At 38.8% G+C, this 27,583-nt stretch overlaps 1 protein-coding gene across 2 annotated transcripts; it reads left to right on the top strand.

Annotated features, from left to right (window-relative positions):
• Positions 1–8,546: 8,546 nt before the first annotated feature.
• NPM1 (nucleophosmin 1) lies at positions 8,547–24,666 on the top strand. Of its 2 annotated transcripts, XM_030327653.2 has the most exons (11): positions 8,547–8,742; positions 10,809–10,888; positions 11,459–11,578; positions 11,916–12,009; positions 12,377–12,483; positions 12,597–12,664; positions 17,460–17,517; positions 18,084–18,167; positions 18,867–18,968; positions 21,270–21,344; positions 24,310–24,666. In XM_030327653.2, the coding sequence occupies exons 1-11, from the start codon at positions 8,685–8,687 to the stop codon at positions 24,346–24,348; spliced, it is 885 nt and encodes a 294-aa protein (XP_030183513.1). In that variant the 5' UTR covers positions 8,547–8,684; the 3' UTR covers positions 24,349–24,666. The 2 variants fall into 2 exon arrangements, with proteins under 2 accessions (XP_030183513.1, XP_030183521.1); XM_030327661.1 differs by lacking the exons at positions 21,270–21,344; positions 24,310–24,666 and adding an exon at positions 19,960–20,304 and having other exon boundaries at positions 8,570–8,742.
• The last annotated feature ends 2,917 nt before the right edge of the window (positions 24,667–27,583 follow it).

The following is a 27,583-nucleotide window of genomic DNA, read 5'->3' as shown; positions in this document are numbered from 1 at the left end:
ATAATATTTTGACTCTATACATACTAATATCCTCTAAGATCAAAGGGAAAAAATGGAACACAAATACTTTTTTAGCAGTTTGTTTTTGTCACAGATATGGATTAGCACTCTGCAACTACTTTATGTATACTGAAGACAATAAGTAAATATATTATGGATAGTGAGAGCCAAGTTTCTCACTGTCAGAAAAAGCAATTAAAATAAAAAAAAGGGAAAGACTGAATGAAAGCTATGATGTAGGTTTGGAATTGGAGATATGAACTCATGTGCGTGTTTGTGTGTGTGTGTACATACAATACATGCACACATATACATATGCACACTTACAGACAGATGACATCCTACTACCAATAAGCACATCTAGCACCTAGCTGTTAATTTCTAAATACCATTATCCGGTGATAGGATAATTTTGCTTACTGTAACCTCAGGCACAAGAATGACTTGGCTGATCCCTTACAAGTCCTATCTATGTTCCCTTCGTTTATTTGCTCATTTTCTTTTCCTTGCCTAGAACATGGCTCCCTGTGCTCCTCATTGATGCTTTAGGAATCAGTTCAAATGCCACCTCTTTTGAAAGGATTCTTTATTCCCCTGATTTGGATGTGAACTGTTTTATTCCTTAAAAAATGTTTATTTATTTATTTTGAGAGAGAGAGAAGGTGGGGAGAGATTGTGAGTAGGCAGGGGGCAGAGAGAGGGAGAGAGAGAACCCCAAGCAGACTCTGTGCTGTCACTGCAAAGCCCAATGTGGGCTTGAACTCACAAACCATGAGACCATGACTTGAGCCAAAATCAAGAGTCGGATACTTAACTGACTGAGCCACCCAGACGCTCCAGACATGAACTGTTTCTGAGCCCAAGGCATGCCATCTAGTTTGTACACTCTTGAAACATGCAAGTTTACTGATATCAGGTACACTTCAATAAAGCAATAAGTAAAAAAGAAATGACAGTAGCAACTGCTGGCAAGGAGGAGGAGCCAACTCGTACTCTCAAACACTGATTGTGGAAATGTAAATTTCTACCAGCCACTTAGAAAAGCAGTTTGGCCTTTTCTTATAAAGTTAAACATGCTATTACCACATGCTCCAGCAATCCCATTCCCGAGCAGTTACCCAATTTTTAACTAACATGTATATTGACATAGATATCAGTATAAGAATGTGGATAGTGGCTTTATTTGTAAATGCTAAAAACCGGAAAACACTTATAAATCCTTCATTGATAAGTAGATGAACTATCGTACATATAGTACAGAATGCTGCTTAGCAGTAAAATAATAAACAATGAATGTATGGATGAACCCCAAATTCATTATGCTAAGTGAAAGAAGCCAGACTCAAAAACCGATGTACTGTGTGGTTCCATTTATATGACAATTTAGAAAAGGCAAAAACAGGGAGAGAAAACAGATTAGTGATTGTCAGAAGCTGGAGGTGGTGGGGAGAGGCTGACTGCAAAAATACCAGGGGATTTTGGGGTGATGAAACTGCTCTCTATATTGATTGGACTAATAGTTGTACAACTCCATGTACTTGTCAAAACCTGTAGAGCCTCACCCTAAAAAGGTGAATTTTACTGTGTATTGTGTATCTCTTAAACAAACAAAAACAAAGCTGTGGCATTGCCTGAAGACTTAACTTTCAGGAATACATGTATGTTTAAGGATGTTCATCATTTTATAGTCCACAGCATTGAAAAACCAAAAATAACCCAGATGTCTAACAATAGAGAGGTTAAATAAAATAGGGTATGATGTCTAACAATAGAGAGGTTAAATAAAATAGGGTATGAGACAAGTGCAAATTAAATCCACAACAGATTATATTACTTATCTATACGATTGGCAAAAATCTAAAAGTTTCACAACATACTCTGTAGATGATACTGTGAGGACACAGGCTGGCGGGAGTACAACATTTTACATCTCATGTAAAGGGGGATGGGCAACATCTAGCCAAAGTCAGTTGCGGTGTGGGAGCTGCAAGGCTGCCGTCCTCATGTCTGATCTGCAGCTTGAAGTCTGCAGGGCAGACAGTCACGAGGCATAGATGGATATACAGTGAGAGAGCACAGGACAAGCCATTGGTGAACGTGAGCTGAAACCCATGAGGACAGACCACAACCGATGCCAGTTCTCACTGCCCCCAATCTTGAGGGACCGGGTATCTCGCAGGAGGTGGTGTCTTTGTCCCTGAACTAGGCACCCATGAGGCCTAGGAGTCAGGAAACTGAATGAGGATGCAAGGGGAGGTGGAGCAGGGGTAGGCCCGCATTCTGCCCCATGCCAAACCGGTGAGGCTATAAGCCATCGTGTGCATTAGCCACAGCAGAAGTACCTGCCCCAACCTTCTGTGCATGAAACCCAGCATGGCTGCTGCTTCTCCTCTGCCCACCAAATTTCTTGTGAAAATATTATTGTCAACCACCCTAACTATAAACCCTAGCCAAGTTGGCCCATCGTAATGCCACCAAAACCTGGTACAACCACAAACTGATGCATGTTCAAGGCTATTCATTGCTGTGCTGATTGCAACAGCACACAACTGGAAACAACCCAAATGCCCACTGATAGGAAACTGGATATGTAAACTGGAGTACAGCCACACTGTGCAGCTCTAAAATGGGATGTGAAAAAAAGCAACCGACAAACCTTTACATGCTGTGCCATGGAGTGACGTCCATGCTAAGTGAGGGGAAAAAAAAAAAAAGAAAATGCAAAACAATGAGGATAGTATAATGCCTTTTATGTATGCACTGTCCATTGAAAAGTCCTAGAAAAATAACCAACTCAATAGCAAAAAACACCTTTCACAACTAAAATGTGATCTCTAATATCATTCCCATTAAAGGGATCAGGATCCAGGGGTGCCTGGGTGGTTCAGTTGGTTAAATGTCTGACTCTAGATTTTGGCTTAGGTCATGATCTCATGGTTTGTAAGATCGAGCCCTGAGTCAGGCTCTGGTCTGACAGCACAGAGCCAGCTTGGGATTCTCTCTCTCTCCCTCTCTCTGCCCCTCCCATGCTCATGGGAGTGCAAAAGCTCTCTCTAAATATATAAATAAATAAATAAATAAGTAAACAAACAAACAAATAAATAAACAAACATTTATAAAAAAATAAAGGGATCAGGATCCTTAAAGAAACGGCCGAATCCAGTTCAGGGGCAGGAAATGTATAAAGTGAGCCTGGGATGTTCTATCATACTAGAAAGTAATGTTCACAAAGATATTTAAGCCAACTTGAAAGGGATCTCACTGCCCAAATGGGTCATTGTGAGCAAGAAAAAACATTTCTTAAAATACATTTGAATACTAGCTATGTCAAAATTCACGTATACACGAAGGTAATAAAAAAATGTAGTCATCTTTGTAGACAGCTAGGGTTCTACCTGTTATTCTGAAAACAAGTAAATAAAAGGAAAGATACAATCACTTATGGACTATTTTTCAGGGTAACCAAATAGTTGATAAGGAAAAGTTCTCCTTTATAGAAGAATTCTCTTGTTAATAAATGCAGAGGGAGTGGTAAAACTAGAAATAATAAAAGAGGCAGTGATCAGTCAACACTTAGGTGAATGGAGAACTTCATAAAGGAAGAATCGGGCTGACAATAGCTGAACATAACACCATAAAAAGAGAGACAATCAGGCATCATGTGTCTCTTGTCAAAACAGGAAGTATTCTTGCCACTTATGAAGTGTTCTTGTCAAGACAGTGAACATGAGTCTGGTGAAGCCGCTACATCAGAGCTGTCCAACAGAATTTTCTGCAGTGATGGAAATGGTTTTGTGTGCTATCCAATACATGGCTATTGAGCACTTGGCTAGTGAGACTGAGGAACTGACTTTCACATTTTAGTTAATTTAAGTAGCCACATGTAGTTCGTGGCAACCATTAACCATTTGACACAGCAGCTCTAACTGCTAACTTTTACGAAATACAGAGGATAAAGGGACATGTTAAGTGACAACACGTCTCACTGTGTAATGTGTAGACCTTGTTTGCGTCCTTATTCAAACAAACCAATTGTGAGAAATTGGGGAAATCTGAACTGGATAATTCATGATATTAGTAATTATTTAAAATTTTGATTTGTATCATAATGGTATTATGTTTAGGTTTGAAGGAATTGTTGTCTCTTAAAAATACATGCTGAAGTATTTATAGATGAAAATATACTGTCTGGGATTTTAATTAATCCAGCAGAGGGTGAGGGAGAAGGATAGTGGGAGGGTGTATATGAAACGAGATTAGTTAGATGTTGATCACTGTTGAAACTGAGTGATGGGTACGTACGTTTTGATTACAGTATTCTATTTTTGCGATGTTTGAAAATTTCCATCACAAAATGTGTTAACAAATGAAAGAATAAAAAAACCTGGAATTAAAACAATAGCATATATGTATCCTGTGGACCATTAGACAACTCCTAAAAAGGAAGCAGTGGGCCTCTACATATTATATCATGGAAGGCTAGCTAAATTACACAAAATCAAGAAGGGAAGTTGAGGAACAGTGCTATGATCTGAATGCTTGTGTCCCCACAAAATTCCTATGTTGAAATCCTACCCCCAATGATGACGATATTAATAGGTAGGGCTTTTGGGAGGTGATTAGGTCAGGAAAATGGAGCCCTCATGAATGGGATTAGTGTGCTTATAAAAGGGATCCTACAGAGCTCCCTTGCCCCTTCCACCATGTGAAGACAGAACAGGAAGTCTGTTATCTGGAGAGGACCCTTACCTGACCACAGTGACACCCTGATCCTGAACATCCAGCCTCCAGAAATGTTGAGAAAGAAATTTCTGTTGTTTATAAGATACACATTAGGTACTGTATTTTTTTACAACAGCCCAAACAGGCTAAGACAATATATAAAGTATGACTCTATGTAAACAATAAAAAGATGCATTATGTGTGTATATGTTTGTAAACACATACCTGCCCTTTTACTGTACAAGTCCATTACTTAGAATATATTTACGAAACTACGTTTAGACATCCCTAAGGATACATGTACAAACATTCTTACCATATCAGTCTGATCAGGATGCCATAACAAAATACCATAGATTAGTGGCTTAAACAATATAAATTTATTTCTTAGTTTTGGAGGCTGGGTTAAGGTGCCTATTGATTCAGTTCCTGGAAAGGGCTCTCTTCTGGCTTTGTAGATGGCTGCCTTTGTCTTTTCCTCTTCATTTTTAAAGTTTATTTTTATTTTCATTTTTTAAAATGTGTATTTATTTATCTTGAGAGAGAGAGAAAGAACATGAAGGGGGGAGGGGCAGAGAGAGAGGGAGAGAGGATCCCAAGCAGGCTCCATGTTGTCATCACACAGCCCTGTGCAGGTCTGAAACCCACGAACCTCGAGATCATGACCTGAGCAGAAATCAAGAGTTCGCTGCTTAACTGACTGAGCCCCCCAGGTGCCCCTGTTCCTCTTCTTATGAGGGTACCAGCATTATTGAATTGGGGCTCATCTTTATGACCTCACTTAGTCCCTGGGAATAGGAATGGGACTATGGAAAGAAGGGCACTTTTACTTTCCCACTTTGAATAGGCCTAAATAATTTTACTGTATTTTAAAAAGTGAGCATTCATTGGGGTGCCTGGGTGGCTCAGTCAGTTAAGCATCTGACTTTGGCTCAGGTCATGATCTCATGTTTCATGGGTTTGAGCCCCACATTGGGCTCTGTGCTGACAGCTCAGAGCCTGGAGCCTGCTTTGGATTCTGTGTCTCCCCTCTCTGCTCCTCCCCTGCTCACACTCTCTCTCTCTCAAAAATAAATAAACATTAAAAAAAAAATTTTAAAAAGTGAGCATTCATTACATTTGTAAATCTGAAAAAAAAATGCTGTATTTTTTTTAACTGCCTGATTCCATGAGATAATACCTAGACTAGGTGCTGAAGATATTTAAAAAACAAATGTAGGGGCGCCTGGGTGGCGCAGTCGGTTGAGCGTCCGACTTCAGCCAGGTCACGATCTCGCAGTCCGTGAGTTCGAGCCCCGCGTCGGGCTCTGGGCTGATGGCTCAGAGCCTGGAGCCTGTTTCCGATTCTGTGTCTCCCTCTCTCTCTGCCCCTCCCCCGTTCATGCTCTGTCTCTCTCTGTCCCACAAATAAATAAACGTTGAAAAAAAAATTTAAAAAAAAAAAACAACAAATGTATTTCTTCATGTAACACGAGATATAGTGCCCACATCGCTCAGGCTCTGTGCAAAGCTGTGTTTGAATAATCATGGTCCAGAATCCAGAAAGAAATTACAAAGCAGTCCCAACTGATACTGGCATGGGCTCAAAGACAACTAACCTCTCGTCCTCCACTCTCCTATAGTTCCTCTTGAGACTTTCTCATTCTTTCTCATGCCTAAATCTTTTTTTTTTTTTTTTAAGATTTTATTTTTAAGTAATCTCAAGTTCTTAGCTATAGTCTGGTTGCAGATTTTTTTTTACCTCAATACCTGGGATTCATTGTCTTACCGCTTTGAACAATGAAGAGGTGAACACAAAGTGAGCAGCAGGCAAAAGTTTATTAGAGTGTAAGATGAGAAAGGAAAAATAGTATGAAAGCTCTTTTAACAGAGAGAGGGAAGTGGGGGCATTCTAAAGTGAATGCTGGTGACAATAGGCAAGGGTCTTTGTTTTATAAGGTTTTGGCTGCCCCCCCCCTTCCCTTCCACCTTGTTACTTCTCACATCCTACCCTTATTGGCTTGATAGCTCTAGGTGCGGGGCTGCCCATTACCGATTGGCTTGTTTCCATTGTAGGTGGTCTATGGCCACACTGTTCCATGTGGGTCATTTGTTTTATGGTCTACTTATATTTAGTCAGGTCTTTAGTCAAATTCCTGAAGGGAACCTGAGGGGAAGTAGGTGGTGTCCATTAATTCTTAAGAGGGACCTTATGCCTGAGGGGGTTTGCTGTGGTCTGACACTCCCAGCATTGTTCCAAAATAGGTGTTTTTCTCCACTCAGGGACCTCAGTTCCCAATCTTTCCCTCTCGGCCTACTGAATCCTATCTTTTCCTATCATAGTCCTCCCTGCCTTTTCTCAGTTCTTTACAAATATTTCCTTCTAAGCGTCAAGATTTCCTCTAGCAATTGGTCATACTCTGCGTCTCAAAAGATCCAAGAACCAGACTGGTGAAGATTCTTCTTCAGTTGAGGGTGGGGAACAGCTTGGTGGCATTCACATATCAGTTACACTGATTTCTCCAAATTTAGAATTATGATACTATTAATAGTTGATTCACATGTATTATAGTTTATCATCCCAACTAGATTGTATTTGGAGAATAGGGGGTGGGGCACTGCTGTCACTATTTTTATTCCTTCCAGTATTAAATTTTTTAACCTGTTGATGTGAACAAGATAATTAGGGGATTCCTTAAAAAATGCACCAATGCCCAGGGGATGGGGGGGGGGGCATCCTCAGTTTGTCCAGGTGTAGCTTGTTTAGAATGCTAATTTTCAGGCTCACTCCCAAAGAATCTTAATTGAGATCTATGTATTTAAGTCATATGGTTTCTTCACAGGTCAGAACATTCTTAGCAACGTTAAAGATTAGGAACTGCACTGCCTCAGAGACTGGACTCACACATAACCCTCCACACTCGTTTAGAGGGCTGTTAACACTGGACTTCGAGCTAGAGAACCCTGCCTTACCACTTCTTCCATTTGGGCACCTTGCTTCATCTCTTCTGGACTGTTGTCTGGTCTCCAAAGTGGGGGTAGTCACATCTGCCACACAGGATCTTACGTGAGGGCACACTGTGGATATAAAGCCCTTATAAAATCTTGTGTATCTGGAGCAATCAGGCCCGGTTCCTGCCCAGCTCGTATGGAAGAGGTTCACTCAGTCCCCAAATGGCCCCCAAATGGCCCCCAAATGACAAAGAGTGATTTCAACTTCAGAGATGTTTTCTCAGAAAGGAAAGAGCTATAAAAGCGGTTGAGTAAGTCTGGACAGCAACTACATCCTTTCTCCCCAACAAAGAAAAATCAGTAATCTACAGTTTCTGGCACCTGAAGCTTAAACTTTGGGGAAACAATGAACTCTGAGCCCAAGCCCTCAGGCAAGTAAAAATCCCGAGGTGGTTATGCCTGTCTGGAGGTCTGCGAGGCACAAAGTGATGGGGAAAGGTGAACCCAGCTGCTCTCTGGGTCACTTGCAACCGGTTCGCTCTCCATACCTAGTACAGCCAAGGGCTGCCGTCGCCATTTTGCAGGGTGGGCAGCGCAGGCTTCTGGCGCTAGGCCGGCCCGCCAGAACCCGGGAGGACGTGGAAGGGTTGGAGGCGGGTAGCGCGCGCTACCAGGAGAAAGCACGCGTGCGCACAGGCGGCGCCGGCGGAGGGGTGGGGCCGGGGTACGAGTGCGCCTGCTCGGTGGGAGCCCGCGAAGCACCTGGAGGAGGTGGGGGGCGAGGTAGAAAGGAGTGGGGTTGAAGAGCGCTTGCGCGGGAGGGCGACCGTCCAGGGAGGGGGGGGCTCCCGAGCACGCGCGCGGAGACGGGACTTGGGAAGCTCTCGCGAGATCTTCACGGTGCTATATATGTGCGCAGGGAGCCCGCGTCCTTTCCCTGGTGTGATTCCGTCCTGCGCGGCTGTTCTGTGGAACAGTAGTCGTTTCTCTCCGTCCGCCTTCTCTCCCACCTAAGTGCGTGCCACCACCTCATGGAAGATTCGATGGACATGGACATGAGCCCCCTGAGGCCCCAGAACTATCTTTTCGGTAAGTGCTGGGGGGTTGGGGCGAGGCCGAGCGGGGCCTGGTGGCTTTGAGGTGGGGGGGCGGGAAACCCACTGAGGCCTGGGCTGGTAGAGAAACCTGGGCTGGTAGAGGGAGGGAAGCGGGCCGCTGGGGCCTTGCAGCCTAAGGGATGGGAGGCCGGGAGGGGAGAACTGAAGCATGAAGCGGTGGAAGGAGGGGCGGCCTGAAGCCTGGGGCGTGAGCGATCCGAGGCCCAGGGCCTGAGGTAACGTAGAACCGGCCTGCCGAGGGGTCGGCTTTGCTTGGAGCACACGGTAGGGCCACGGGCATTATTTTCCCTTGGAGTGTGTGATTTCGTAGGCTTGTGATTCTTGGCTGGGGTCATTGATGCCGGGTCCCGGCGTCTGGCTGGAGGTTGTGGGGGTCCGTGGTGTGCGGCAGTGGCTGCTTTTCTGGGGGAAAGGATACTTAGAGCCCGGCGTTGGCCTCAGGCCTGAGGAGTCTGGAGCCCTACAGCGGAGAATTCAGTCCCGGTGCCTCGGCCGCTTACGGGGGGAGGGGAGGCGCGGCCGGGCGTGAGGAGGCCGCAACCGCTGGAAGCACGTGGTTGCCACGTGGTTGGGGGAAGGAGGGGGGTGTGGGCACTACATCCGGGGCTCCCTGGTGTCTTGTCACTCCGGAGCCTGGGATCCTGGGGCTTAATTGAAACTGTTAGGCGGGAAATGTTGGGTGAAGTGGCGAGTAGAGCCAAGATTCTGGAAGTCTTTGTTCGGTGCTTAACATCTACGATGGCAGATCTCAATTACAGAGTACTTTTCCTATCTCATTGGTAAATGGAAATTAGCCCACTTTGCAGGTGACGATGCTCGTGCTCTGAACTGAAGTGACTCAATGAAGGTTGTACTTGTAGTTAGAGACTAGATAGATCTAAAGCAAGACCCTTGTCTCTATGCGTTATTTGTAAGTATATGTATGTTTATTCTTTTTTTTTTGGAGGGAAGCTGGTGGAAACAGCCTTCTGTGCGGCATTGAGCAAACAGCCTTTTTGAGAAGATAGGAGATGTGTGTAGGCTTCAGCCTTTTTGAAAAGATAGGAGATGTGTGTAGGTTTCAGTTTGAGTCCATAAGATCTGATACAATTTTGGAATCTTGACCTCCCTTCCCTCCAGAACTCCAGTACCATAGTAGAAAGCGACCAGCTTTGGTTTTTGAATCTTAAGTGAAATTGATTGTCGTAGCCATATCTTTGTCAGTCAGGCTGTGAAATAGTGCAAATTTGGTTACACATTTTTTTTTTAATATACCATGCTGAGATGTGTTAATTGATAACATTTAGGCATTTATGTACCCGTAACTGTTAGATGACAATTAAATGGAATCCTATAATTAAAATGTTATTCTGTCGGTACTTGAAACAACTTGCCTATTGATGGAATGGGAGTAGATAACTCCTACATTAAGTAAGGCTCTTTTGACTAGCTGGGGTTTCTGGTCAGTATACGGTATTAATCCTTTCTATTGGAAATATCCTTATGATATAGCTAATCTTAAACATAATTTGAGCATAATTTAATGCATATCATTTCTGTTAACTTCAAGGATAGGATATTGATCCCTGTGCCAAGTTTTGATCCATGTTTGTAGTTTTTCCCTTGTAAATACAAATTCACGTAGGTGTTTGTGTAACCATTCATTTCTAAATTTGCCACTTGTCCTGTATACTTAGGTAGGTAATTTTTTTTTAAACAGTGCGATTTTATCAACCTTGTGTATTAGACTTAGTTTCAGATACTGGTTTCAGTGTTTACTAAACTTTTGGGCCTGTTTCTACCTAAGAATGTAATAAAAGTGTAGCTGAAAATGAGATAGTATAGTGGGGAAGTAGAATTTATAAAGCCCTGTATGGATGTTATTTGATATTTATAGACACTTGTGTTTAAGAAACCCAGGAAGAGATACTTCTGCCTTGCCATCTGGTAGCTAGAATAGTGGAAAATCTGTTCACAAATTAACTGGTTTTTTTTGGTTACCCTCACTTAAGTTTCAGAGCTAATTCTTTTTTGTTGTTGCTGTTTTCCCCTTTTCAGGTTGTGAACTAAAGGCTGACAAAGATTATCACTTTAAAGTGGATAATGATGAAAACGAGCACCAGTTATCTTTAAGAACGGTAAGTTAAACTTTTCAAAATAAACTAACCTTTCTTGATTTCAGTCTATCCCTGTTTGTGTGACTTAATAACTTTGTAATAGTATTTTTTATAACTGAGTATTGTATGTATTTGCTTACGTACCTGTGGTGTAAAACTTGGCCTCTTTACCTCTCATTTAGTAATCACGCAAAGTTCTGTCACACTACTGTTCGGCTGCCCATATTTATGTACTTTGCTTCTTTGGCTGCATTGTAAAGCCCTTTAAGGCAGTGATAAATGGTTTTGTCCTCTATAGTGACCAGCCTGTAGCCTTTCTGCTTAGCTTGCAGTCAGTGGTCAGTAAACGTTAGGTGATCCATACTGTGGGTAGATGATAACCTATAACAATGCCATCAAATTTTTAAGCGTTTCAAATTTGAGTATGAGAAATGATTGGCAAGGCCACATAAAACTTGAGACAACGTTGTGCACAAATTAGTTTTCCATCAGTGGTGATAATGAGTTTATAATTCTGGTTTTTTTTGCAGACAAATTTTGGGGGAATTTTAAAGTAGAATAACTAAAGTTGAAGTAACTTTTTGTTCACAGGTCAGTTTAGGAGCTGGTGCAAAGGATGAATTGCACATTGTTGAAGCAGAGGCAATGAATTATGAAGGCAGTCCAATTAAAGTCACACTGGCAACTTTGAAAATGTCTGTACAGCCAACGGTAAGGGCACTTAACTGCTGGATTTTATGTTAAGGTCTAATTCTGTTGTGTTACGGTAGGTGCCTTTAGGTTACTACACCAAGGGCATTGAAGAAGGAATTTTCTTTGGTACTTCTAGTAACTGGCTGTGTCTTATGTCACTGTGGCTTTGAATGGTCAACTCTTGAACATAGTGGTTTGCTACCTGTTAGAGGTGAGAAACAGGTTCACTGGTTTGTTCATTTGGTTTATGAGTTTGCCTATTTACATTTTTGTAAGTCTGTTATGAACAGGTATTTATACCAAATACTTTTGTTTTCACAATATTTAGTGATTTTTAAAAGTTTTTCCTTTTCAGGTTTCCCTTGGGGGCTTTGAAATAACACCACCTGTGGTCTTACGGTTGAAATGCGGTTCAGGGCCTGTGCATATTAGTGGACAGCACTTAGTAGGTATGTTATGTATTGTGCTGTTTATTCTCTCTTAATGCAGTTAACTTTGTTCCCAATTTGGACTTTGTAAAGCATGCTTAGTTTTAGTACTGCTGTCTTTATTAATAGGTTGAAGTGGAAATAGAGTAACTTAAACTGGAAAAGCCTGTTTTTTTGTTGTTTTTTTTCATTTAAAGCCTAGTAGAGTGCTGGCCTTCAAAGTTGCTTTTTAAAAATTTTCGGTTCCCTATTTGCTGTTTTCATGGTTCTTTTTTAATGTTCATTTAAAATTTTTAAATGCTCCTTATTGTATGTTACGCTCTTTTTTCTGAGTTCTTGCTTGTCGGTTGAGATTTATTCGTAGCTAATAAATAATTTTTTATTTTAGCTGTGGAGGAAGATGCAGAGTCAGAAGATGAAGAGGAAGAGGATGTGAAACTCCTTAGTATATCTGGAAAGCGTTCTGCCCCTGGAAGTGGTAGCAAGGTTCCACAGGTATAGGTGTAAAGATCTCTCTTATTTTGGTCTTTGGTTTGGTGATTAAGATCAGCACTTGTATATGAGTATGTGTGTATATATTTACATATATATATGTATTATTTTTTAAGAAAAAAGTAAAACTTGCTGCCGATGAAGATGATGATGAAGATGACGATGATGACGATGATGATGAAGAGTAAGTGTGTTCTAGAAACTTGATGTAGCTGTATGGGGAGTAGTTTATGAAAGTTATTTACCACAGTCCTCCATGAAATTAAGTAAGAGTTTAATTAAAGGGTAAATGATCAGTGGTTGTCACTGCATTACATTAGCTGAGTTGAAGGATACTATTGGGATTAAGAACCTTCAAAATGCAGTGTGGGAGTGCTTCTGTCAGTTAAATGTCCTACTTCCAGTTCAGGTCTTGATCTCGATCTCACGGTTGGTTCGAGCCCTGCGTCAGGCCCTGTGCTGACAGCTCAGAGCCTGGAGGCTGCTTCAGATTGTGTCTCCCCCTTTCTGCCCCTCCCCTGCTGTTGGCTCTTTTTCTCAGAAACATTAACAAAAAGTTAAAAAAGAAAAGTTGCAGTGTGTTGCAAATTTTCAAGAGTATGCAGGATTTCCCAAATGTGTCCGACTAGATAACTTTTTTTTCTGATGAAGATTTAGTGAACATGTGATTAGGTATGTCTTCCACTGAACAGTTTATGATGAATGGTTTGGGTGAAAAGAGAATCTGAATAGCTCCAGCAACATTTGTTTTGTGGGTTGTTATTTAACGATTTCCCCCCACCCCCCAGAGGATTTTGGCCCTTGGTTCTCTGATTGTTACTGATAAAATTTTTCTAAAAGAGATTAAGATTTTCTTGGAAAGGATTTGATAGGTTTATTGAATTTGGTTAGGCTAAGTAAACAGTTACATGCCCACTAAAGAATAAAATGGTATTTATAATTGGTCTTTCCTATTTCCAGTAATGTCAGTAATGTGTAATAAGTTGAACTTTTAATTGACAGCTTTGTTTCTGAGTTCCCAGGTTGGTCCATATATATTTATTGAAAACGTAATTCGAATAGAATATAGGAAAGACTGATCAAACATGCACTAGTTAGTGATCATATCTGGGAGTTAGGTTTTCAGTAACCTCAAGTAGCCAACCTGGTAGTTCTTTAAAAAGCCCTTTGGGCAGGACAGTGAAGGCAGAAAGTAGGAAAAGGCTGAGTTGAATGCTTAACAAAATTCAAAATTACTTGCATATCAAGTTTAAAACAATATAGTTGGTACTTTATTGTTAACTGCTTTTGAGTATAGTTATCAGTAAGAATTAAAGTGATACACTCCAAGAGAAATAGGGGAAATGGGCTTAAAACAAATGAGAAATATGGATGGTGTATGGTGCTTAGTTATATTTGAGTTTATTTAGTCCTTGATTTCAGGTTACCTTTGTCTAGGTATACTGTCTATGCACAGTAGCATATTCACTGAGGAGAAAATCTCTTCTAGGAAGAAAGGCTTTCGAGTAGGGACCTGATTGTTACCTTCAGTCTGCTTGGGTTTTGAAGGATTTCCTGTCTTTAAAATGGGGATATTTCCTGATACAACCACAACATAGAATAGTCTCTGTTCTTCTATGTTCCAAGTTGCCTTTAGGTTTGGTAGTGTGGGAAGAATGAAGTGTGTATCTGTTAAGGCCCAAGTTAGTTTTCATGGAAGGGAAGAAGGGGTAAAGGGGTGGGTAGTCAGATAACGTATGTATAGGGTAGAGATGGTTAAATAAAACCGCTTATGACAGTGGTTTTATAGAAATCATTGTCATTCTTGTTTCTAGTGTGGGGAGGCACATAAAGGGATTGGGTTCTAAAGCCAAAATTGATAGAATCACTGTTTAAAGGACTGTATCTATGGCTTTGTATGTATTACATGATACTTGACCATTTTAACCCAATTCTGAAAAGATGGGTGTTTCCTTTGGTTGCACATAGATGAAGCTGCTCCTGTTTTAAATTTAGAGATTACATAGTAAGGAAGAGAAGGAAAGGAAACTTAAAAAAAATTTTGTTTGAATGTTTATTATTTTTGAAGGAAAGAGAGACAGAGCATGAGCAGGGGAGGAGCAGAGAGAAAGGGAGACACAGGATCCAAAGCAGGTTCCAGGCTCTGAGCTGTCAGCACAGAGCCTGACGGGGCTCGAACTCATGAACCGTGAGATCATGACCTGAGCCGAAGTCAGACGCTTAACCGACTGAGCCACCCAGGCACCTTGAAGAATAACTTTTTGACTAGTATATAATGTTGTTATGTCGTCCGAAATCATTCTATAATCACTTCCTTCACCTGGCTCTACTCAACCACTGTTTCTCATTTTTAATAAAATCGGTTATTTTGCATATTTAATGTAAATGGAATCATACAATACGTGATTTATGACTGGGTTTTAAAAGAACCATTTACATTGGGGCACCTCGGTGGCTCAGTTGGTTAAGTATCCAACTCTTGATTTTGGCTCAGGTCATAGTCTCATGGTTTGTGGGATCACGCCCTACTTGGGATTCTTTCTCTCTGCCCCTCTCCTGCTTGCGTGTGCATGGTGTCTCTCAAAAAGAAATACACAACTTAAAAAAATTATTTATGTTGAAGCATTCCTAGTACAGTAAAACCTTGGTTTGCAGGCATAATTTATTCCAGAAACATGTTTGTAACCCAAAGCACTCATAGATCAGTGAATTTCCTCATAAGAAATAGTGGAAACTCAGATGATTCGTCCCACAATGCAAAAATATTCATATGAAAATGATTGTAATACTGGAATATAATACAAAATAATAAAGAATACAAAACATAAAGAGAATTTAACCTGCACTTGGAAAACCTTCATAGCTGGTGTGAGGGAGACGAGAGGAGGGTTATTGTGTAGGATGACTTTCACTACCAGTAATGGCATCACTGCTATCTATTGGCTCAGTGAAATCTTTTTTACAGTACAGTATTAATAAACTTGTCATCTATTGTATTTAGTGTAACTGGCAGTAAAGCAGCAGAGGAAAGGGTCTGTATCTGCCGGCAGCCTGACCTAGAATGAAGCAAAGGAGCAAAGGATTGTCCATAGGCGCTTTGAAGTGACAAAAAATACCCTAGTGCCAGTTGTGGGCACCTTCCAACATTTTGAAAAATCACTGATTTCTACCAAACACTGCGGCCTGAGACCAATCATCCGAGCATAGGAGACAATCACCCCCAATCCTACAGAGCGAACCATTGGTTTAGTTGTGAGATAGGATGTTTGGTGTCACGTACTATTCTTAACTACAGACATCACTGGTTTATCAAGTTAATTTATTATAGACATGTTTGCCCGTCTTGTGGAACGCTCACAGAACAAGTTACTCACAATCCAAGGTTTGTGTCTTGATTTTTTTCTAGATTACTGAGTTAAAAGAGGGGCTTTTTTTTTTATTTCTGAGAGAGCGTAGGCATGCTGGGGAGGGGCTGAGAGGGAGAGAGAACACATCTCAGGCAGGTTCCCAGCTGTCAGCACAGAGTCCCATGTGGGGCTGAAACTCACAGAACTGTGGGATCATGATCTGAGCTGAACTGACTGAGCCACTTAGGTATCCCAGTGTTAGTTTTCTTTTAATGTTTTGGGACAAGTCCCTTATCAGATACATACAATTCATAAATATTTTCTTCCATTCTTTGGGTTGTCTTTCCACTCTTCAGTGGTATCCTTTGCACAAAAATTTTTTCTTTCTTTTTTTTTTTTTTATTGAAGCATAGTTGACAACACAGTGTTATATTAGCTTACATTTTTTTTAAGGTTTTATGAAGTCCAGTTTGTTAGCTTGTGCTTTTGGTGTCAAACCTAAAAATTTAGACTGTTGGTCCATTTTGAATCAGTTTTTGTACATGGTGTGAGGTAGAGGACTAACTTAAATTCTGCATGTGGATTTCTAGTTTTCCCAGCACTATTTATTAGCCTTTCAACTCTTAAATTTTATTGATACAGGTCTATCCTTCTGCTAAAACAATTGTCCTGGTTTGTAGTTCTTGTGGATTTCTTTTGAGAATACTGAATCCTAACTTTGTTCTTTCTCAAGTTTGTTGTTGGCTGCTTTCGGTTCCTTGAATTTTGATGCAAATTTTAGGATCAATTTCTATAGAGAAGCCAGCAGGGACTCAAGGATTTCGATGAACCTGTAGATTAATAGAGTTGCCATCTCAGTAAAATATTTCTACTGATCTGTGAACGTTAGATGTGTTTATTTTAATTTCTTTAAACTATAATCTCCACTTTGTAAAATTTTTATGCCTTTTAATTGTAAAAACATAATTCTCATTTTAACCATTTTTTTTTTTAAAGTGTACAGTTCAGGAATGTTATCCATATTCACATTGTTTGACAGGTCTCAAACTCTTGTAGTAATACTGAAAATCTCATGAAATGAAAACAACTCATTTCTATCTTCAGCCCCTGGCAACCACCATTCTACTTTTGGTTCTATAAAGAGTATAAAGATTACTTTTGATGTGTTATATTAAGTGGGATTGTACAGTATCTTTCTTTTTGTGACTGTCTTATTTCAGTTAATGTCCTCAAGATTTATTCATCTTCAGCATGTGACAGGAATTCATTAAAACAGAATATTCCAAGAATGTAAATTGTGATAACTGTCAAAAAACCTCAAATATTCCATTAAATATATACAACATTTTTAAAATCTGTTTGACTGTTAATGGACATGTGAGTTGCTTCTACCTCTTGGAAATCGTGAATAGTGCTATAATGATGATGAATGGACAAATATCTCTTAAGATCCTGCTTTCAGTTCTTTTTGTCAATTCCAGAAAGTTCAAAATTTCTTAATACCTTGATTTGATTGTCTAAACTTATTGATTCATCGGCTCTTCTATGAAATTGGTTCGTAGCCAGTTTCTACATAGGCTTCTTGGTTTATGAGTGTGTTGAATCAGTAATAATGACTCATTTCATTTGTAGTGATGATGATGATGATTTTGATGATGAGGAAGCTGAAGAAAAGGCTCCAGTAAAGAAAGTAAGTAGGATACAATGGTACAGGGTTGCCAGAAGTTGCTAGTAACAAATGATGATAGATAAATTTTTGTGCTCTTCACTAGTAGTTAATGAAAGCTGGCTTGGGAGGAGTTAATGATCTAATACTTTAAAAATTAGCCCATGGGGCGCCTGGGTGGCGCAGTCGGTTAAGCGTCCGACTTCAGCCAGGTCACGATCTCGCGGTCCGTGAGTTCGAGCCCCGCATCAGGCTCTGGGCTGATGGCTCAGAGCCTGGAGCCTGTTTCCGATTCTGTGTCTCCCTCTCTCTCTGCCCCTCCCCTGTTCATGCTCTGTCTCTCTCTGTCCCAAAAATAAATAAACGTTGAAAAAAAAATTTTTAAAAATTAGCCCCGAGTTGGGGTAGTCTTAAGATTTCCTAGTAGTGGACAGTGATCTACTTTTTTTACCCATGTGGCCTTCTTCCACTTTAAAACTTTGGTCAGAATTTTTTTTTTTTTTTTTTTTGGTTTTAGCAAACTACTACTTTTATATGGTTTGGGGCAGTTACGTAGGAGGGCATTGATTAAGATTAATTTATAATTGCAGTCTATACGAGATACTCCAGCCAAAAATGCACAAAAATCTAACCAGAATGGAAAAGACTCAAAACCATCAACACCAAGATCAAAAGTGAGTGGCATCATATACCTAAACATAGCCTTTGTTGAAGTAGTTAGGAAAGTCAAAAGTTCTGTGGAAGAAGGTAGTCTGAAATTTGATAGTGCTTGGAGAACACTTGTAATTGATGTCTTAAAGCACTAAAATATGCTTGTTGGTAATCATTATCCTATATGTATCATTTCTGGCATTCTAGTGGAAGAGAAAGCCAGCACAAAGATTTTATTGTGTTAGAGTTGTCTCCTGTAAGGAATCTTGTTTGTTGAAAGATATTATTTATGGCATAGCAGAGTTTCTCAACCCTGGCTGCATGTTAGAACCTAATAGCTTAAAGGAACCACAATACCTGGTCTTGGAGGTTACTATTTAAAAGCTATGGGAATGGGTATCAGGCATCTAGCTGCATTGACTTGCTTAATTCTTGGAGCCTTATGCTTTCAATTATGATGGTATCCTTTTTAAGTGTGAACTAATCTGATGTGAAATATAAAAGCAAACTCAAACTATTCTGTTTTTTAAGGAATGATTTTAAGAATATAATTGTTTAGTCATGAATTAATTTATGATACCTGAATTCTGGTTGTATACATTTTACAAGGAAGGATTGTAAATAATGCTTTTCTTGAGAACATCCATGTATGTAGGATGGGTTTTAACAGTATACGTAAGTGTATACACTTACAACCTTTTGAAATTCAACTTGTTTTTCAGGGTCAAGAATCTTTCAAAAAACAGGAAAAGACTCCCAAAACACCGAAAGGACCTAGTTCTGTAGAAGACATTAAAGCAAAAATGCAAGCAAGTATAGAAAAAGTGAGTAAAATGATCTTTCCTGAAGAAACTTGATAAAGGTATATTTCCCCCCCTCTTAAACACCATTGTGAAGGCTTGGAACAAGATTGTTCCTTATTGTTTTTCCTTAATGTATCTGTCCCTTATGTGCTCTTGGTTTTCAGAAGTGTATTACTTGTTATTTACATTCATTTCTAGTCTCAGTGATTTTTTTTTTTTTTTTTTTTTTTGTATTTGAAGTTACATATATATTCTTTCATAAAAGAAATACAAGTAAGTTGATTTTAAGATTTGTCTCTGACTTCGGATGTTAAAGATTCAATGAGAACATTTTCCTTTCTTTTTGTAAGATGCTACAGAACCAGCAGAGGGCGTATGAGTCTTAGAAAATTGCAAGCTGCTGGTTGCTTGGTATAGTTAAAAAAAAAAACCTCCTAATTTGAGTCCTTTTATTTGCCTTTTACACCAAGGTATTACCAGTCAATATATGTGGATCTTTGACCAATACGCTTACATTTAGTTGCCTTTTGTCTTAAATAGTGGAAACAAGAAATTTGCTCTCATCCTGATGCTTACTTGACTGGAGAACTAAACTTCTTAAACTAGTGAATTTGGACTTGTAGAAAATGGAATGGAATAATCAATTTAAATGTATTCAAACATTTGAGAAAAGCTAGAATTCTGAGAGATAAAATATTAGACCCCAGTTTTTGAGAATAAACACGGGATGGTGAGGAAAAGTTGCTCCTTTGCCCATGTTTTTCCTGTGTTTTCTAGGTTCTACCTGGCTTCAGTAGATTTCCTTGTGCAGTGAAGAGTCAGTTGGAAAAATAACATTTAGAAGCAGAATGTATTATGTATTGTTTTTGCTTCAGTAATACTGTAAACCTTTCTAGTCTTTTGGTGTCACTGCTTTATATTTATCCCTTTCACACAGTGCTAAAATGACCTTTTTAGATAACCCTCCCCCCCCCCATTTTAATATGGACCTATCTCCTTGGTTTAATTACAGGCGAATTGAACAGTCCTGGGCACTACTGGTAAATTAAGCCCCAAGCTGGGGAGAGAGGAAAAGGAGAGAGAAATGTAGTCCATACTGAGTGTCATCAACAATCCAGACTGAAGTCTTCTATTTTAATCTCAAATCTCCTTTCCTGATTTGCCACCCACCCACGCCCCCTTCCAGGCTGGAAGCAATCTCATTCTTAGTCTCCTAAAGCACTTTCTTTTGGCTGCTGTGATTCAGTGAACATTATACCTTCTATAATTTGTGCATTTGCCTCACCTCTTTGACCATGTTTTAATCACCTTTGTTTGTATCTCCTTAGCTGCTCAATAAATATTTGAATGAATCAAATAAGAATGTATGTGGCAAATAATTTGAAAATGGAAATGACAGGTTTATTTTCTAGGTTATAGAGGCAATTTAAGAATCCCATACCATATTTCTGATCACTTATTTTGTGCTATGATTCCTTTGGCATTCTGAAACCTTGGTCTTTTTAAAACGCATAGATGTTTCAGGTTACAAGAAAAAGTAAAATTTAGTTACCAAAATAAGGAACAAAGACGATATACTTAGTATGTTAAATAAGATAATTCAAAAGTAGAAATGACTGTAAACCGCAAGATTGATTTGCAGTAATTGCAGTCTTTGAAAGTATTTGATGAAATATTTTGAAAATAACTTGGTGTTACTACCGTTGTGATTCATCCCCTATGTCTATAACTGAAGGAGGTGCCAAGTTTTAGAGATCAGTGAAATGTAGGACTAATTTTTCTCCTGTTTGGACTTCATATACCTCTTGAACTGACTTCCAGGTTAGCGTTGTGCTGGACTTAGGTTCTTAGTATGTATTAAGTGATGTTCAGTTTTGATCTCTTTGCGGTACTCAAGGGGTATACATTTGCTTTACATTACCTAACCAAATGTAAAGTATATAATAGAGTATATATAAAGTATATAATAGTATATAATAGAGTATATATAATAAAGTATATAATAGAGTAGGCAGTCAAGCTGACATATTTTAGTGCCTGAGAATCTGTTGTAGCTCCTATTTTATATTTTTAGGGTGGTTGGAGAGAATTTGAAATTTTGACAAACCTATTAATATAGGAGTACTATGAAAGACTCATGTTCTAAATATTGTTGCCTAATAGGTCTTTCTGGGCCTAAAAACTCAGTATTATTAAAATGAAAGAGTTGAAGGGGCAAGGAACCAATGGTCCATGTAAGAGTATGCAGATCTGTGAGGAATTTCATATTATCTCAAAAACAGTGTTCCTATACTTAAACGCAACAATGCTTTTGTCTCCTAGGGTGGTTCTCTTCCCAAAGTGGAAGCCAAGTTCATCAATTATGTGAAGAATTGCTTCCGGATGACTGACCAAGAGGTAACTGAATTTTCAGGAGACCTGACCAAATCCAAATTTTTTATTGTGATTTATTTATGATTATTTTCTTTAAGTGTTGGCTTCTTTTAAAAGGTTCCTAACCACAGACTATTACACTTCAGATTAAGTACATGGAAACTCTTAAGAATTTAGTTGGCAGAGATTGAGAAGATAACTTCTTAGTACATTTTTCTCAGTTTTTATGTAGTTGGTAAATTATCTCTTTGTTACTGAGCGCAGTTTTACTCTGTTGGCTAAAGAAATGTGCTGTGGTTTCCTTGCTCCATTTGACTATTTGAGGTAGTCTGGTCTTTTGCTTTTTTGTGTGCTTGGGAAACACATTTTGCTGAAATCGACCTGATGTGTAAAATCAGGAAGCAAGAAGTCAAATTGTAGTTAATACTCAATGTAGTAGCTTGAATCAGCTGTTAATTTGTGTTATATATTATTTTGTTAGTAGAAATTGATGCATTTATTTTTATTGTCTTATGGTTGCTGACTCAAATGTAAGGAAAATGTAAAAACAGGTAAGGGTGCTAGGTATCTTGTATATACAGAACATATGCTGTGTTAAATGGTTTTTGTCAGGAATCAATCCCTAAGCCTCCTGTGTCCAACTTTTTTCAGTAAATGAAATTTGTCCTTTTGAGGTAATTTTCTGCAGCAGTAGGTAGCACTTAAATCATTTACGTGGCAGCACTATTTTTCTCCAATTTGAAACCCTTTCAACGTTTCAACACTTTACTATTACTTTGGAAGTTAGCCTTGATTGATAAGGCTGTGAGATGAAATTCAAGTTTTTACTCTTTTGGTTGCTATTCTGTTTATATATACTTGAACCCCAAAATGCAAGTGAATTCTGTGAGTTTTCTGAATACTGGACATTTGTTAAAAGTCTGTGAAACTGCAGTATACAATTGCCCAGTATTGCAAATAGTGGAAAGATGCATGCACTAACAAGGAAGCCTAAGACATGATTTCTCCCGCTAGTACCAAAGAAAGTGGTGAAATAGTATGTGATTAAGAAAAATTCAGAGAAGATAAAATAATAACCAAAGTTGTAAAGGCCTTCCACAAATGGTATAGTATCAGGCTTGGAGCTAAAGTAACTGAATTCACTGTTACCAGAAGTATTTTCTGACTCTAAAACTGGAAGCATACTGGGCAGGTGCCTGGGTGGCTCAGCCTCTGTTTGAGCATCGGACTCTTGATTTTTGGCTCAGGTCATTATCCAGGGTTGTTGGATAGAGCCCCATGTGGACCTGAGTGTGGAGCCTGCCCCGGATTCATTCTTTCTTTCTCTGCCCCTCTCCCCTCATACACATGTGCTCTCTTCTCTTTCTAAAATTAAAATAAAAAACACAACTGGAAGCATATTTTGAAGTGCCAGGATGAAATTTCTACAGTATTAAAAAGTAGTTTCATTTATTGTTGTAGAGATTATCAAAGCTTAAATGCTTCACGTTTTTATGGCGTGCCTACATATACAAGTAATCACAATGTATAAAATATTGCCATTGCTTGTGTAGTTTTCCTTGTGAAAAAGTTGCTTATGAGGATTTGGCTAGTAAAATCCCTTCCAGATGGGACTTGAGAAATACTAGTAAGTCCTGGTATAAGCTCTTGAATTAAGAGCTAATGAAAACAACTGTAGTTTTTTTTGTGGAGAAACCACAGATCAAAGTTTGGTAAATGTTTATTTAAAGGTATTGTTTACTCAAAACTGATTGTACAAAATTCTGAGTGACCAGGAAGATTTTATGAGACTCTCAACATTTGATATTCATTTCCCTTGCATTTGAAACCCAGTGGCTGTTGAAAAACAGTAGTTGAGAGAATCAATCCTATGTATTTGAAGCACTAAAATCATATTTTGGGAGAAGAGGCTGTAAATGTTCTTAGTGACATTTTTTAAATAGTACATCAAATAAAGGTTACTTTCTTAGTTTTAAATGACTGTTTAGCAGGATTATGTAAATTCAGAGATATTCAAAGAACTCACTGACCTGTATTTTATTGTTTTAAAGGAATTTGTTGACTCCTGTAAAGAATTGACAAACATCAAGACTATTTTTTATCTATTCACTTTTTAAAAGGTTTTATTTTGGAGTAATCTCTCTACCCAATGTAGGGTTTGAACCCACAACCTTGAGATCGAGTCACATGCTACACTGACTGAGCCAGCCAGGCACCCCGGGACTTAAAAGAACATTATTTATGGATAGGAAATGAAATGGGAACTTGAAGTGTATAACAACTATACTTAATCATGACTCATTTGAAGAATAATGCTTTCGCATGGATGTTCATACTACTAGTATGAGAACAAGTATAGATTTCATGTATTGAAGTAAGGCGTAGAAGTGGAGGGATGCTTTTTTTTTTGTAAGACAACATTTAAATCCTTACATTGAAGGAATGGAAAAGCAGGTGATGCCTTAGAATAGAAGACGGGTGTTTTAAGTGCTTTAACAAATCAGATAAGAACAAGGGCTGAGTAGTTAATCTAGTGTATTTCAAGTACACATAATATTTTCGTATGTGTTCTACAGGCTTAGAACTAAGTATATGTAACTGTGTTAACAGAAATCTTATTTAACTGCATTTTCTGTATTTTTATGTGCTAAGTCTGGCAGCCCTGAGCAGAGGACATAGGCAGCATTGGCCAAACTGGCCTCTCTGCTCTTTCATTTCATTTATGTAAGCTGTTAAATGCATACTAGTAACATTGACTTCGTTTACAAAGATTCACATGACTTTGTCTTTTTTGAAGTATTTGAAAGTAAATTTTGTCTGAGTATAAATTCCCTTGCAATCAGTTCTTAATTATCTAGAGTTGAACCTTTTTGGTGGTAGGATGAAAAAAAATAGGTATGTTGAACTGTACAAAGAAACATGGTTTAATTTATTGGTGTCTGTGAAGTGTTGTGGTTCTTTTAACCACATTTCTTTTTTTGTTTTCCAGGCTATTCAAGATCTCTGGCAGTGGAGGAAGTCTCTTTAAGAAAATAGTTTAAACAGTTTGTTAAAATTTTCCGTCTTATTTCATTTCTGTAACAGTTGATATCTGGCTGTCCTTTTTATAATGCAGAGTGAGAACTTTCCCTACCGTGTCTGATAAATGTTGTCCAGGTTCCATTGCCAAGAATGTGTTGTCCAAAATGCCTGTTTAGTTTTTAAAGATGGAGCTCCACCCTTTGCTTGGTTTTAAGTATGTATGGAATGTTATGATAGGACATAGTAGTAGTGGTGGTCAGACAAATGGAAATGGTGGGGAGACAAAAATATACATGTGAAATAAACTCAGTATTTTAATAAAGTAGCACTGTTTCTCTTTCTATTATTTACCCTTAAACTTTGTCAAAGAACTAGCTGTACATAGTTAAAAGTATCAGATAACACCTAAAAATCCCCTGAGAAACAGTCCTTGCCCTAAACCCTTTAAATTGTTCCTGCTTCTTAATTTTTCATCGTGAGCATTTAATGCTTCTACTTTCCTACCTCCTGATAATGGTTGATAATTGTGGTCATGCAGGCGTGTTTCCAGATGTTCAGTCAGGCCACCTATCCACGTACCCAGCCTTTTCACTGGTAAAATCTGGCATGTTAAACAGCTTGTAGCAGGCTTTCTTAACTTGGGTTCTTCATCTAAACCAGAACAGAAAATGAATTCTGTTGACCTTTTTCTCAGTTTGCCCAAAATAGCACATAATTTATACATTTTTAGATCCTTGGGAGAAAAGTTAATTTATTGCATATGGTGGTTACATGAGGACATTCAGAGGCTAATCCTTGGGATCTGTGTTTTACCATGTGCCAGTTGCATGATGGTGTCATGGTTAGATTACTGTTCTTTTGTTTTGTTGTGGTGTATCCAGTAGTTTGCTAATCTATGGAGGAGGTATTTTCTGAGTACATGTAATCTGAAAAGTCACTTTTTAACAAAGTTCAGTGCCACTTTTTGTCCTCCTCCTGATGTTTTCATGTGTTCTTTTGTATATGACCAGTTTTTCTGAGAATTCATTAAGATGGTTGTTGGTTTTCTAAAGTTTTATGTCTTATTCTGGGCCCTGGGTAGCTGGGTCTGTCCTCCAGAGACTTTTCCAGTTTGGGGCCATTTTCTTGGGAGATTTCAGTCTCTTGCTTAACTTCTATCCGTTCTTAGGCCTTCTGTTTGGTTCTCTTGGATGTTTTTCCTCATTCCTTTCTGTTTAAACTTTAGGAGAATTTTGTCATCAAAATTGTGTTTTATTTTTTTAACTTCCAAATGCTCTTCCTTGGTGTTTGGGGACATAGTATCTGAAGTCTGAAGAAACTCTTCGCCTCATGCATTGTTTACTCATTTTTTTTCACCTCTCAGTCTTTTTTATATTGATTAGGAGGATTGCTCTTGCTCATGAGGCTGCAGTTGCAGATATTTTGATGGGATGAACAGATAACACCAGCCTTTTAATTTCTTAAGTGTTTTTGGTACAGTAACCTTATTTTGGGAGGTGGGGAAAAGGTTGGTGCAGTACTGTCTTTCTAATCCCAGTTTCCAGGGGTTAGGTGCTTCTTCTAGTCGTTTACTTCAGGTTTTGTTTTTCTTCATTTGAGTGTTCCATTTCCTCGCTCCAGGAGGTCTATCCTTGTAGTTTCTCATTTTATACCATTGTTAATGGAGACTCCAATGGAAATGGTGAATGTTCATTGTTCTTCATTTCACTGAACAGTGGCTTTGGCTTAAAGGATGTTTATATTAATGTTTAAAAGATCATTAAGTTGATAGAATTCCAAAACAAGCTACACATGATTTTTTAAAACTTACTGGTGTAAAATAGTGCTACCATGAGTTAAATACATTAGAGTTGTCGTTTCTTTCCTAGGTAGTGATTTACATTGCAGAATGTGATGATATGGGAGTATATTAGGTAATTAGTTACTTAAAATGTTCAAAAGTAGAAGTGTACTTTTGCATTATGTCTCCAAAATGTAGGTCTGATTTGTTTATTTGAGTAGCTTTGTGTAGAAGTTAACACTTGGGTTTATTATTTCATGGGTACGAATGTAGCAGAAAAATCAAAAGCATTACTCCCCATTCTTAGGGTTGGCCTTACTGGTGACCCTGTACCCTGTTCTTGCTCATAAGATAAAACTAATCAGATCCATCTTCAGTAAAGATTCCAGGTATGTCATGTGCCTCAAAAGTCACTAATAGTGCTTGGTTCTAGACCTCAGCCAACTAAATACGGTAAGGCTTATGACTAGAAATTCCTCCCTTTCAAGGAGTGCAAATTATTAAGTGACATTGGCAGTACTTAGATCAATATTGGTTTAATTGCTAAAAACAAATGAGGTACTTTGGGAAAACTAAAGTTTTAAAGTATATTTAGCTTTTAAAAAATAGTGAGTTTTATGTTAGAGCACCAGCCGGGCAGAGAGGCAGAGGGGGAGAGAGAATCTCAAGCAGACTCCCATGTCTGGCATGCAGCCCAACATATGGGGCTCAGTCATGACCTGAGATGAAATCACGAGGTGCTTAACTCAGGCACCCCACATTTTTAGTTTTCTAAGATAAATAGGAAAAAAACAATTATTTTCCTTTGTCCCTGATACTAATCTTTTTTGATTCATAGTAGAGGGACCTGTAAGAGAAGCTGCTTTGTTCTTAATTTTGAGAACTTATGGATTTGCCAGGAGTAATACTTTTTATATTTAGTACTTTTTGAGGGAATAATTCTATTTCTCTTCCATAAGCCAGTCTGCTGAATATGAATGTTTAATGGCTTAGTTCTTAGCAGTACCATTCACTGTTCTGCAGACATTTCTTTTAAAATCCCCACTTTAATTGTTTCCCTTTGTACCTGACTTTGAAAAACATATTTTAATGTTTTATTCTTTTCACTTACCAATTTTCAGAATGATGGGTTGATGTTCTGGTAACCTCTGGAAGCGTACTGAGTTTTAAGTATCCTGAAATCCTGTATTGGTATTTCACTGTAACTTTTTTGGCTGACAACCACTAGCTTAATGAGGGGAGAGAAAATGTCTAGGGTGTGGGGCTTTTTGAAATTGTCCAAGAAAAGTTGAGGGTCACGTGCACTGATGCTCTGAATGAAAGGTAGTGGTCTGGGCTCTGGAGATAAAGGGGTTAAATTTTTTTATTTTGTTGAGTTTTTTAATTCCAGTATAGTTAACAGTAAAGGGTTAATGTTATTTCAGAAAGTCTAAGGCTACCTTCCAGCCAGTTCTTGCCAAAG

Source organism: Lynx canadensis, chromosome A1, assembly GCF_007474595.2.
Source record: "Lynx canadensis isolate LIC74 chromosome A1, mLynCan4.pri.v2, whole genome shotgun sequence".
Classification (NCBI taxonomy): domain Eukaryota; kingdom Metazoa; phylum Chordata; class Mammalia; order Carnivora; family Felidae; genus Lynx; species Lynx canadensis.
This window is presented reverse-complemented; position numbering and strand designations above follow the sequence as displayed.

Coding starts and splice junctions, on each gene's coding strand:
- NPM1 (XM_030327653.2), top strand. CDS start 8,685: ATGGAAGATTCGATGGACATGGACATGAGCCCCCTGAGGCCCCAGAAC. Junction 18,168..18,866: donor CATCAACACCAAGATCAAAA/GTGAGTGGCATC, acceptor CTTGTTTTTCAG/GGTCAAGAATCTTTCAAAAA. Junction 18,969..21,269: donor TGCAAGCAAGTATAGAAAAA/GTGAGTAAAATG, acceptor TTTGTCTCCTAG/GGTGGTTCTCTTCCCAAAGT.